The sequence below is a fragment of the Gymnogyps californianus genome, chromosome 4, assembly GCF_018139145.2.
Source record: "Gymnogyps californianus isolate 813 chromosome 4, ASM1813914v2, whole genome shotgun sequence".
NCBI lineage: Eukaryota > Metazoa > Chordata > Aves > Accipitriformes > Cathartidae > Gymnogyps > Gymnogyps californianus.
Window position 1 is genome coordinate 50,124,380 of NC_059474.1, and position 13,896 is coordinate 50,138,275.

At 39.0% G+C, this 13,896-nt stretch overlaps 1 protein-coding gene across 2 annotated transcripts in view; it reads left to right on the plus strand.

The window, feature by feature from the left end:
• Positions 1-764: 764 nt before the first annotated feature.
• GATB (glutamyl-tRNA amidotransferase subunit B) overlaps positions 765-13,896 on the plus strand; it is a 44,525-nt gene continuing 31,393 nt past the window's right edge. The window contains exons 1-2 of one of the 2 annotated variants that reach the window (XM_050895917.1): positions 765-821; positions 2,302-2,452. In XM_050895917.1, coding sequence (XP_050751874.1) covers positions 793-821; positions 2,302-2,452 — 180 coding nt within the window. In that variant the 5' untranslated portion in view covers positions 765-792. Of the gene's footprint in view, positions 822-2,301; positions 2,453-5,952; positions 5,989-13,896 lie in introns of those variants that run through there. The other variant, XM_050895918.1, reaches the window with a different exon arrangement.

The following is a 13,896-nucleotide window of genomic DNA, read 5'->3' on the forward strand; positions in this document are numbered from 1 at the left end:
CGCCCCCCCCACAGGCTGCTCCCCGCAGCCATCCCGCGCGCCGGACTACATTTCCCAGGGGGCGCTGCGGTAGCCCCCTCAGCAGCGAGCGAGGCAAAATGGCGGCGGCGGCGCGGGGGTACGGCGGGGTCTGGTGCCGGGCGTGGCAGCGCAGCGCTGGGGGTCCCGTCCCCGCCGGGCAGCGGGCCGTTGCCTGTAACGCGAGAGGCGGGGCGGTGCCGGCGGGGAAGAGCGGGTACGCTGTCGGGACGCTGCGGGGAGAGGGGGCGGTGGAGATAGTTCGCCGCCGGGGCATTCCGCCCTCGGGGCGTAGCCGCCGGGTGGGGGCCGGGCCCGGTTTTGGGCCGGGTTTCGGGCCGCCGGGCTTGGGAACGAGAGCAACGGCTGTGGGAGCTGGGCGGCGGCGTGGTGATAGCAGCAGGGCTCGCTTTAAATACCATCTTCTGAACGGTGTAAGGCATCTACAGCTTGCTGATGGCTGGCAGCACCTTCTTAGCACGCATTTATCTCACACCCTTCCCAAAACCCCTCAAAACAGTATTTGTTTTAGCAGTAGGGCTGTGTCCCTTTGACACGTTTGGCTGTGATAAGAGCCAGACACAATGCAAGCAAATTAGAAAGCGTTAGCATTCACGTGTTTGGAGTATAAACAGCAAGGGCCGCACCACTTTTCGTAAGTATTTTTTGAAGGGTTGTTCTGGTCCAAAGGAAGCTTTCTCTTCCAGTGGAGAAGTGTGAAACTTTGACAGTGTGCCTGGAATGGAGCATTTTATTCCTGCCGCAACTGAAGTTATGGCCTGTACAAGCTTTCATGTTCTCCGGTGAGATTCAGGTTTCTCTCTGCCCAGCTGATCACCTAAGTGAAGTTGTGCAGACACCGGCAGAATTATGCTGCTGATTCTTTAGAGACACAAATAAACATAAATCTTGAACAAACACGGCAAGAAACTCCAGGTTTCTCATCGGTGTTGTTAGTAGGACTGGAGGACTGACTGATACACATATGTTTTTATCTGAGTGTAAGCCAACACACTGATTAAGCGAAGCCTGATGTAATTTTTAATGCCATGATGGGATGGGGATGCATTTCTAAACAATGCAGGAAACACTGAAATAAATTGGACTCCAAAAAAAAAAAAAAACCAAAATAACACCCCAACTTTTTTTTTCTAAACCTTGAGGTATTTTTATGAATAGTTGAAAATACCAAATAAAATATTATGTTTCAGTAAAAGAAAATGTATTAGCTCCTTTAAACATCTGAACCTTCATTTATGATAATATTCCTGAAGCAGCAATATAAGTGGCGTCTGCATCACTGGTTTGGTGTTTGTAGGGAGTCCTCAGCTGTTGGAGGGCAGACAGGGAACTAAAATCTTGGCAATGTATTATGTTCACCTTTGGAAGGAACACTGTACTTGATATATTTGTTTGATGTTTTTCAATAGCTCGATTATCTCCTATAGCTATCTGCGTACTTATACTGCTGAAGTATTCTGCCATAGAAATGTGATTTCATCACTGAAATATTATTTGTGCCACTTCATTTGTACAAGGCCAGATAACTACTTAGAGAAACTGTCAAGCAATTCATACTGTAAAGGTGACCTTTTTCTCTTGTCCATATAAAGGTTATGGATGTGAGAATTGCAATTACTTTTTAGATGATATGGAGAAGCTTTATTCTGTGGAGTGTATTCAGAGAGCAGTAGCTCTCTAGTTGAAATGATGGTTTCTCTATTACCAGATTACTAATGTTTATGCTAATATGCTACTAACACTGCTCTGAAGAGCCACCTTTCCCAGCATGCAAGTGACTAGCTGACAAAGAATACATAATTTATTATGCCACCTGTCTGTTGGAGATTTATCAAACTACCTGAGAAGTAATTGATATTTATGATGATTTTGTGATTTTCATGAGGTAACAAATTAGGGTTCATCCAGTATGCAAGTTTGCCTCATTAACTTCTCTAAGATTTCTCATGTAAGGAAAAGTTAAAAGTTTCAGACCATTACATTTCTTTTTTATGGCATTCTTTTCTGTATATAATGAAGACACTTTGCCATACAGTCCCCTCCATATATATTGTCAGTTAGTCTCAGTTCTCCAGTATTGCAGCACAACTTTTGCCATTACACTGTAGATTTATTTACAACATCATTTATAATTTTTTTACACTTACAATTTAATATTTGTTAAAAGAATAAATGAAAAGTTCTTAATTCTTATTTTTAGATGTTTATGGGATTTAATGTCATCTATTTTTAAATTGTATTTCCCTTCTCTTTCCTTTTCAGTCTTGCTCCATGGGTACCGGTTGTGGGTCTGGAAATTCATGCACAGATCAGTTCCAACTCAAAACTTTTCTCTGGTTCCCAAGTCCAGTTTGCAGCACCTCCTAACTCTTTGGTATCTTTCTTTGATGCTTCTTTACCAGGAACTTTACCAGTAAGTTATGCTTCAACTTGGTTTATATCAGGATTAATGTCAGACAACTTTGAGTATGTTTCTAATATTTTGTTCTTCCCCAGATTTGACTATAGAACTACTTTTACATATTTTTCTATTTTCTATTTTGTTTGATAACATGAGATGCCTAGTACTGTTTCTTTTCAGTTTACTCATTCCCTAGTTATCACTACAGATACTTGGTATCCTCTGCAAAGGAAAAAAATAAGGAGTGTCTCTTCAACACAATGAATGAATCTGAGTATTTCTCTGAGGCCATAGAGGGTGTATTTGGTTAGTATGCCACACAGGAAATTCCTTAAATATGAGAGGTACTTAAAATCCTATGAGAGAAGAACATCTTAGATTTCTGAGTGGCCATTTGATGTTACTTTGCCATATGTTTGTTTATGTAGCTGTCATTTGACATTTGGAATGTCGCACTATGGAGGTACTTTGCTTCCTAAGCAGAAAGTCTCCGATTTAGGAAAGTGTCAACCATTCCTATTTCCACAGCAAAACAATTACTTAAAAAAAAAAAAAACAGTAATCTGTGTGAGACATTGTGGACTAGTAAGTCAGAATAGCTAGCTAGCACTTAGGAATGAGATTTATTAGTGACAACATAATACATTTTTGAAGTCACAGCTTAATTATAACTTTGTCGTGGCTATGACAGTACTGCCGTAGAATTCTCTGGGAATCTAACAAGTTTAGTATAAAAATAATAATTACAAAAGTATAACATAAGCTCTTACTATACGGTGAAAATAAATATTGAATAGACTTAGCATTGCCTCATGCAACAAGCGTGCAGAGACTATAATGGGGTCAAATTATTTAATGCAAAAGTGTTTCGCTGAGTATATTTATTAGAGTGGAGGTTTGAATTCCAGTTGCAGATACATATTTTTAATCTATTGGAAGCTTTTCATCACCATAATACAGCCTTAAATAATATTCTGAAATTGAGAATTAACTTATGTCTGGATTTCTAGGGTCTTGATATATGCTGTGTGATCCTTCAAAAGATAAATGAGTTGATATATTCATTCTGTATTTGCAAAGGTATTGAAAGCTAGGGGAGTGAAGTTTAGATGCTGATAAAATTTGGACTTCACTCTGGTCTAAGTGGGAATTCAGGGCTGAGTTTCAGATCTAACTGTATGGAAATTTTGAAAACTTTCCAGAGAGAATGGGAATCTTATGCAATTGTTTGGTTTTAGAAGAATCTAGTTAGACTTAAATATGGAAAATGAGTTCCTTTCATTTGGGGGCAGGGCTAGGTTAGGGAGTTAATAGTCACAAAATTTAAAAGGGTTCAAGATTTTGGTTTTAGACCTTCTACCTAAAGTTCTGTTAATGCACAGAAATCCTCGTAAATTGTCTAATGCTTATCTTCAGTCAAGTAGAAAAACTGTTCTTGAATGAACAAAACCGAGTATTTATGAAGAGTTTCATTTTTATGTTTGTTACTATTTGTCTGGGAGGGTTTTTTTGCTTTTTCCTCTGTTAAAGGGCTTTACAAATAAGGCTTGGTATGACCTTCGTGAGAAAACCTCAATACATGTGGGCTTTGGCAGAGAATGTAACTGCACCTGAGAAGCAAAAAGCAGGATGGTTAGGTTAATTTAAAAGTAGTGATGTTATGTTAGCTTCTACCAGCTGGTTTTATCTATACAAAGAGAAGAAAGATTTTTCTCACTGTAGTACTGGTGAAAATAGAGCTGAAAGTAAATATTACAAAATACATGTTCTTGCATGTTAGAATGTGATGCAAAATCCAGTCAGTAGTCATAGCTTTATTTTCCTGTTTTACTTGCTGCACGGGAATTAATGTTAGAGTCCAATGTTTGTTCTGGAATCAAACAATTGGGCTTATTTTCTTGAAATAACTATATGTGTTTGTATATGGCAATAGTATCTGAAGCAGACTTGGATTTTGGTGGATTTTGAAACACGGAAGGTAGTTTTTGAAAATTTCCAAGTATTTGTAAAAAAAAAAAAACCAACAAAACAACATTTTAACAAATGTTAAGATTATTGCCTAATAAGTTTCTTTGGAAGGTAAATATTTAGCCTTTCTTTTTGACTCTGTTTTGAGTCTCTGTTGAGAAGTGAAAAAAATAGGAGCAGAGTTTTAGTACAGTAGTTGTGCGATCTGTAGCAGAGAATAACTGCTGTTATAAACTGAGAACTATAGGGGCAGTTTTCAATGTCACAGGGATTTAAATTTACTGTGGGACCATGAGATAGTTGTGATAGACAACCATGCTAGTATTTGCTGCTTCACAACGGGACTAGAAGGAATGGTGCTAAAGGGAGCTTTTCTGGTTGCTATACATTTCTGGGTCACCAATGAGCGTGGGCACGAGCCTTTGCTGTGCTCTGCACAGGAGAGGGGAAACTAGAAGAATGTATTTAGCCCTCCTCCATCTTTCCTCTTTGTATTTTCTTCCTGTCCTGTAATACAGCTTATTTTATGCTTCTGCTGCAAGTAGGCCTTACGAGGACCATCACAGTGTTAGGGTCATGGCCATTTCACTATGCTGCTCTCATAATGTGCCTCTGAGAGACAGCTATAGGCAAGAACAACTATCCAGGTGCACTCTTGTTTGGCATGAGACAGAAAAAAACAATGTGGCAAAGCTTTGATTAAAAAAGTAGATTTAGAAGTGGTGAGACTGGACGGCGCATCCCATGCTACTCTGCACACTTTTCGTGCCCTGTGGTGACGGAGCCCCTCACCACTAGACCAGATAGCATCTTACTCAAATTACTGTACGGATTTCCTTTCTGTGGGACTACATATGACTACATACATTACATTTCATGTAATGAAATGTGCGAAGGCCTGGGTTTTTTGCCTGGTGAATGGACTTGGCAATGATCTTAGCTTGGTGTTTTTAGAGGACCTGCTACAAAGAAAGTTTTACGCTACATGTGGTGGCATATAGTACGCCATACTGGCAGATTGATCTAAAATTCTTCTGAGGATCCATAAAGGTGGTTGCACTCCCAGTCTGATTTATCCTCTTTGAAAATTCTGAGAATCTTTATAAAGGTTTATAAAGATAAGACTGGACTCACAGAAAGAGAATCCATGATTATCTATTCTCATGATTGAGGTGGCTGACTAAAGGTTAATTATAGCGCAGCCACAGAAGTAAGATGGTAGATCTAGTAGCTGAAGGCTGAAACCTTTTTGTCTGTGCTTACAGTCTTTGTTGCTAATCACACGAAAAGATGCACATTTTACGTTTGTCTCCTGCATGACTAAAGTGAAAGCCTGATCCTATTTCTTTGTAGGCAAGTGTACTAAGAAATAATCTAGGATTTACATAACCAAGGTTTAAATTAATAAGATTTGAATGAATGTTAGCCCTAGAGTCTTAAGTATTTTGAAATTTTTGACACCTCATGCATTTGAATTTCATTCTCTTCACAGTGTGAACAGCATCTGTTTTATCTTTTTTTAAGATAGAGTTTTCGGAAACACTTGGTAATGATCAAGCTCTCTTTCTAAAGAAGAAAAGGTAAATACCTTCTGACCTCAAGAAACAGAGTAAGATCTGTGTTGAACACTGCTGTAGAATATCATGTGAGATGCATGATTTTATCTGAATATACAATTTTTTCCTGTTCCACTGGACATCCTTGAGGGCTTGACAGCTCACTCGTTGCTGCTATCCTGTACTGAGATTTTCATATCCTCTTGTTTTAAACTCTTTTAGTTTTCCCTGTGTAAATAGTGTTAGAAGGAAGCATTTGGGTCCTACTGTATCTTCTCTCACCTGTATAATGACAGTCGGGCAACCAGATACGTGTTTTCATGGAAGAAGGCAGGGCTAGAACAGCTCTTAGCCCTTGATCCTTCTGCTATTGCACCACTGGCAATTTAAGCTCCAAACTGTGACTTCTGCAAAGCTGAGGAATGTCACTGCAACACTGTGTAGTAACAGAGAGCATGTCTATCATGCTGTTGCCTTCCCCACCCTGCGGTGCTGCGCCGTTGAGATGGCTGCCCAGGGATGTGACAGGATTAATACCCAGTTTGGGGATGTAGAGGGTGCTTTAGTTCCCCTTCCTATATTGACACTGCATCCATCCTTCGCAGTGGCAGATACCCAGTGTTTTTCCAGATGTCTTGGGTGATAGATTAGAATTTTAGATGTTATTAATATACAGAATTTACCTGATGCGTTTGCTTTCAAAGGCACTGAGAGGTTTGTGTGAGATTTTGGTGGATCTGTCTGCCAGCTATACATATTGGAACAGAAACAGCATTTGAGACCAGAATTTATACTTTACAGCTTGAAACTAGATTTTTTGATATCCTGTGCCTGTTAAATCTGGTGATTGCAACAGCTGCTTTACCAACTTGTGATTTCAGTTTTGTTTTGACATTCCTGCTGGCATGCATATGAATTTATTCCCTTCTTGTACTACTTCGCTTTGAAAAAAAACCTGCTTCTTAGCTTGACTTTTGATAACTACATTTTTAATTGCAAGCACCTTTCTTGGGGATCTGGACAATCTTCTGATCTTTGTGTGCATGTTGGTTTAGCTTCCATTGGATAAATTTTCTTCTTTTTTGTGAAACCACGTGATGCCTAGGTTGTTGTATCCATGAGCTCGCCTCTAAAAATAAATTAGTGGCAGTGCCTGAAGGAAAAAGTGAGTTCATGCTTGTTTTAAACCATTTACTTATGTCTAGGTTCACTTTAACTGCTTGTTACTTCTTTCAGTAAAACTGTAATAATTGTACTTAGGGGAAAAAAGGAGATATCTTCTTAGAAATTGATGGAACCTTTCTGTTGCAGTCCTTTCTTTCCTGATAATATTTGGGTTTGCGACATGCATTGTATCATCAGTCATTAACAGTCTTTTGTGGCTCACACAGTCCCAGCTTGCTGGACTTGCAGTCCCAGTGAGCCTCTGAAAAGAAAATCCCACATAATTTAGAAAAAAACTAGGGAAGTGAAATAGGCTTTCAAACCATTGCTCCCTGAGAATGCCTTTGCAGTTCATAGGCTCTTAAATTTCTGAGTGCATGATGGATTAAAGCCTGCCTACATAATTTCAAGCTGTTAATCAGTTCAATGCTGTTGTACTAGTCAGGAGAGGTCTTTGAAAGATGAGGGAGGCCTGCTTCAGGCGACTTTCAGGGCTGGGTTGTGGTGGGGGTTGTTCCTCATTCTGTTTCTTCCTCTTTTGTAGGATCATTCACAGCCCCGGGGTTACCTGTGGAACTAATCTCCTTCATGGGGGTCTGAGAAGTGTTATACTTCCTCAGCTACTACAGTTGCTTAGCTCAGCTTTATTTCATACTTAACTGTAAATGCCATTTTTCTGGAGACGCCTCTGCTTTTGTGCTTTGAAGTATTTGGTGACATTTGTTGCTCTTCTCTCAAGCTTTGAAGGAGTCCCCTATAAGGTTTTCTCTTGCTTTTTGCTATGTCTCGTTTATTTGTGAGAAGTTCTGACACTCATTCTGGGTGTTTTAATCTTTTTGTCAAGGCTAACAATTCCTGTAGGGCTTTGTCTCCTTAGCACCTCAGTAACTGTGCTACCTATTGAGCTCTCTTTCTTTTTGTTGTTCTTGTTGGCTTTCCTGTTCATCCTTAACAGGTCCCTCTGGCTGATGTAAGGTTGCCAGTTAGAACGGCATTGAGTTGATAAAACATCTTGCTATCACCTATTTCAGTAGATCCTTCAATGCATCAGTGATGTTATCTATGTATTTTCTCTTATCTCCTTTTGTGTGGTTTTTTTAATTGCTTTATCTTTTGCTTTATACAGATATTTCTACTTCTTAGTGGGGAGCAGGAGTTTGCAGTATCTTGATTCCTTCCTTTGACACAGTTCTGTTACTGCAGTTATTATGCCATCTTTGATACTTTTGGACAGCATGACCATTACGTGACAACTAGACAGATCGATGTCCCCTCTTTCTGGATTCAGTCTGAAATTGCTGCTGAAAGACACATTAGCTTTTTGCAGTAGTTTTTCTTAGTGGGCTGGAAATTTCTTTATTTTAAGTTTGAACCATGAGTGGATTTTTTGGGGCAAACTTCTATTACTTCTGTTACTTCTATCACTGTATATGCTCTGGCATCCTTAAGTGTTTGTTTTAATTTTCTCTCAGTATGTAGACAAACAGTCTGGTTCCAGGTGACTCCCTCTGAGGAAATCCAAGGTAGTAAGTATATTGTATACATGTGTATGAAAGCAGTGCTCTATTAAGCAAAAGTTTCTGTAACAATCATGGTTCTACCAATTTGTTAGCATTTTAACTTTGCAAACTGACATCTTGCTTCTTCATTCCTCTTAAAAATTTTTTCTTTGAAGAGTTTTTTCATTGAAAGGTATTTAGGAAACGTTGTCCAACAGTAATGACAGATAATTGTAGGCTGGGTCTTTGTTCTCTTCATGGTTAGCTGTCTTGTGTGTAATGTTGCATAACTGTCAGGTTTATGTATTTTGTTTGAAACTTATCTTGGTGCAATTAGGCTGTAATTGGTTCCTGGGGTAAAATTAATTTCTTTGTATCAGCCACCTTGCCACCCTAAATATATTACAACTATGTATTTGATTTTGAGAGGATTATGTAAGCATCTGCAACTGGTGTTTATTAGTTACATGTGCAGATTTTGCCACTGCAACCATTGTTTTCTATACAGAAGCGCTAGTTTTGCAATTCCACTGCCAAGTTCAGCCAAATTTGTCTCAAAAAATTTTAGGTTTGTAGAGATTTTTGTGAATATATTAGCAAGCACATGAAAAGGAAATTAGCAATTGAGTCTCTTCTCTCTTCTCCCCACTGCTCTCAGCTTTATTTGGTTGGGCTGCTGTTATTCAGATATTTGTGACACTTTATACTCAATTTGGGATGTTTGATGAAATGGGAGAAGATGGGGGAATCATGGAGGAGAGAGTGTTGAGGTCACTGCTTAGGTAAAACAAACTAAGGCAATTATTTATCGGAAATTAGTCTTTGTTGGTTCTGCTGTTCCAGAACAACTTTGTTAAAAACAAAGAATTTTAGTTTGCTTTCTTAATAGCTTTTTGCAAGACTTGTTGCATTATGTTGCCTGTTGTTTTCCTGAATTAGTATATTCTTGTCTCTGTGTGATAGACGACCACTTCTGGTTTACTCTCAATTTGTATGTTTTGCTCTCTTAAGAGATCTGGGTCAGCCTGGAGGGAAAGATGGCTACCTCTTTGGGGAGCAAATAAGCATGTTTCAGGAGATGGCAAATGGAGGAAAAAGAGATGGGGGAGTCAGAGAAAAGGGCTGGGAGTTTTTAGTGTGTGTTTAGTGTGGGCTCTCAGACACACAAAGATTGCAAGAAAGAGCAGAGGGCAGATAGTCAAGACTTAGAAATGCTACAAAATGACAGTCAATGTGTATCAAAGGTCAGAATTTGTTACAACTCAGAAAACCGCAGAGCTGGCCCTCACCAAGCCTACAAGTAAGGGACCATCTGCAAGGATAAAAAGGGCAGGGATTGGTCTATAAACTCTATTGTGTCCTAAGTGCTCTGAATTTTCTCTATTTAACAAGTTGAACGATCTAGGTTATATTGAAGAAGGCAGATGTTACTCATGTTTAAAAGCCTTTTTTAGCCTTTTTTTGTGGAGCTCAGGGTAGGAAAAAAGGTCTGAGAAGGTCCACCTCAAAGCTTTGGTTGACTTTGGATTTGATCACATTCTGTAACTTAGGTTTTAACCATTGCTTAGTCTCCTACCTCCAGAAGCAGTGAAGTGTTTTGCCTGGATCTTCCTGTATTTAACTTGTTCTGGATCAGATAGCATTATCAATGGTTTAAACGTCAACTGGCGTAAGAGAGGGAGCATCGTTATAATAGGTCAAAAAAAGCCATGTGGCAGACGCAGAAGACTGTGCTGTCAACAGGGAGGGCATGGATGTTAGAGAGATACTGGACTTCTTGATCGGAACACCATAGAAACATAGTGGTTGATTATGGATATCATCAACCATTGTATCACCATTGCATTTTTCTGTCTTCCCTGTGGGTTCTCCTGCTTGGAACCGGTTCTGCATGGTAGAAGTTTGTTTGGTTTTAGCCGCTGATGATAGGATCTGAGACACGAAGTTCTATAGTTTGGGGCACTGCCACCCTGGAAAATAGATTTATTCCATTGAGACCATGGAGTCCTTTGCCCATGCAGTTGTCTGAATGGATTTTTCCTTCTGTGTGTTTTTAGCAACCCCCGTCTCAAAGGGCTGAGAAACCCAGAAGTCGGTCAGTATTTAAATAGCTTTGTATCTGGTGATACCTTCCCATTTTTCTTATTCCCAGGGGTCAACATTTCTCCCTACTGCTGCTGAATTTTTCTGGTCATCACTGACACTGGAAGATTCTTTCTCCAATTCTAAAGCTTGTGATATGAGCTCTCAGATTAGCTCTTCAGCTTCAAGACAGTGTGCCCTCTTATTCTTTCAGTACACATAAAGTAACGTATTTGGGAGCTGGGTACTTCTTGAAATGTCAGAGTTGCCTGGTTTTAAGATATGATTTGAATGAGTGTGTGCTGCATCACCGCAAGCCAACTTTGCCACCGGACAAGGTTAGGAATAATAATACGTTTTGTATAGCGGCATATATCTTTGGTACCAGACTGCAGAAAGATAAAGTTACAAAATGTGTTAAGGTATATTTAATGCCCTGCCCCTCCCCACCCCCCCAATCTTCCTTTGCTGCTTCAGCTTCTTCGTTGCCATTTTGTTCTTTTCTCTTAAGCTGGAATCTCTTTCTATTAATCTAAGATCTTAGTTTAAAACGTCTGGTGCTTCCTCCCCTACTCTCTTGCCGCTTTCCCTAGGGATACAAACATAATGCTCATATTAGGGCAGGAAATATGCTGTGAAGTAGATGCTGGACTGAAATGCAGAAGACCCTAAACTGAAGCTGGCCTTCTTTTTAAATTTCCCCTGCAGTTAGAGACCTCAAGTATTGGAACATGTGGGCTCTTTGCAGACCAAATAAATGACAAGACTTAGGTTGGCTTGTTTTTTAAATTTTTACTGTATGCTTAGAGGGATGGGGTCTGATTCTAGACCTATTGAAATAAATGGGTCATTTGGGAAATGGTTAGCTCCTCATTTGTTGTAATGTACATTCTGTACATGCATAGCTACAAGACACTTACGCCCTTCTGTGCATGTGGGAGGATGCCAAGGAAGAACACTGCGTTGAAGTACTCATCTGCAGTGTCAGACTGAACAGTCGCAATTACATTTAGACTAAGTAGATATGAGTAGTTTATTTTGAAGTTTAACTTATGATTGCACTTCAAAGAACCATATATTGGAGCAAGTTGGTACTTTCAACACAGCAAGGATGGTAAGACTGAATATATCCATTAGTGGAAGCAAATAAAAATCAGAGTGATATGAAATGGGAGTACTGGGAAATATGATTAGATATATCTATTGAGGTTTCTAAAGATTACTGCCTGGTCTACAGAGAGCTGGCTAAGTACATTGCACTACTTCCTTCTTCCAGCTGTTATTTTGAATGAAAAGGAGCTAAAATTAAATGTTTCTTAGATAAACAGTCCTGTAGTTAATCTGATTAATGCTGGTTTCTTCATGGTTATAAGTAGGAATGAAGGTCTTAAGATAACCTGTTATTATGAAGTCTACTTTATTAAAATGTGTGACCTAGAATCAAAAACTTCTAAAATTTCCAAGGAATTATTTTGATTTTACTGTGTTTAGTACAAGGAATACTTTGGTCCATAACTTAGACTTCCTGGGTGCCACTGTTATGGCAAAGATTACTTTTTTTTAAAAAAAGGTAGCAAAAATAAGCTTTTTCCAGGAGAGAGATCTAGGTGTTTCCTCTTTTTTGTTCCCCACTTATCCTATATAATACTCATTAGCAAAACAAGAAGCTACATACCTACTCCCTTTAAAATGTAAAAATGATCATTTACTAAATATAGAAACATATATCTTCACCTAAAAGGGGGCCAGCTTTCTTTAATGTATTAATATAAGGAGTAAACATGCTGTTAAAGAAAAAACTGTTAAAAAATTGCTTTTGGTGGGAATTTATGCCATTGAAGATACTGTGTATAGTTTTGTATAGCTATTGAAGTGTCTTGTATTTAAAACCAAGGTCTTGACTAAACTGACCTTGCAAATAAAGATGATAAATTTTTAAAAGGAGTCTTTCCATTTGTGAACTAGATATAAAGAATAGACAAGTATCAGAAAAAGAGATCTTGGTTGGATTGTTCTTTCATTCCTTTAGCGCTCAGTTACCATGGTGCTCTAGCAGGATAGCATAGCTACAAGGGAAATGGTGCTGGTGTTGTGATGCCATTGTTAAGGTTTTTCATGAGTTTCCAATACAAACAATTTACATTTCCTTTTGTGATAGCTCTCTAGGAATTTCTTTAAATAAATACCTACGAGAGATGTTTCCATTTTAGAAGACCAGAAATATTTAAGAAGGCTTTATAGGCTCTTGTGCTTTGTCCATAGCTATTGCAGGAACTACATAGCTTTCTTTCAAGGCCAGCACTTTGCTAACATATCAGACTGGCAGCTTGTCAGTTCAAGCCAGTAATTTAAATCTTTGGTGCTAGTCAAAGCTGTCAACTTAATAACAGCTTACTGCATAAACAAGCTTGGGGGACTTAGTATGGGAAGTTTCACATACTGAATTGATGTTTATCACTGCAGATTATTTGAAAAGCTAGGCTTGTTTGAAGGAAAAGTAGTAGTTTGCTTAAACAACTCTGCTTTATGCACACAGCCTTGATCGCTGGAATGGGTAGTAGTAGTCACTTCAGAAATGGAGCGGTATTAAACAGATAAATTTTGATTTTTGAGGAAGTAGAGGGTCATCTGATTCTTTTTTAGAGTCAAACAGGGCAGAGGAAGCAGGTTGGCATGGTAGACATCTCAGTATGGCATAGTGGGAAAGATTTGCTTTGCAGTGCCTTCGATCACCACAGAGGTCTATAAAGAAGTAGCACAGAAGTGGTACTAGTGAATGATTAATGGTGCATATACAATGATTTGGCTAGTATGACCCAGTACACTGGTGACAGATACACATTACAGTCATCTAAATGCGTAGTAATACTACATAGAAAATAATCAATACTTCATATCTTTATGCCAGTTTTTCCCCAGAGCCACCAAAATGGTTCATCAGCAGTAGTGCAAAAGCTTCTCAATGGTGTAAGTAGTATGTATGTGGGAATTACTTCCTTCACCTCAAAACAGTGTTATCCCTCAGGGTGATGAGTAAGATACACTCTACCTGTTTGAAGCAAAAATTGAAGAGCAAGTGGTCAAAGGCAGTAGTTGTAGTGTAATCATTAGCTAAACTCCACCTGTGTTTGAAGAATGTGCTATGAGGCTCTAACTGACTGTGACTCGGGAGTTGGGTTTTGTCTCG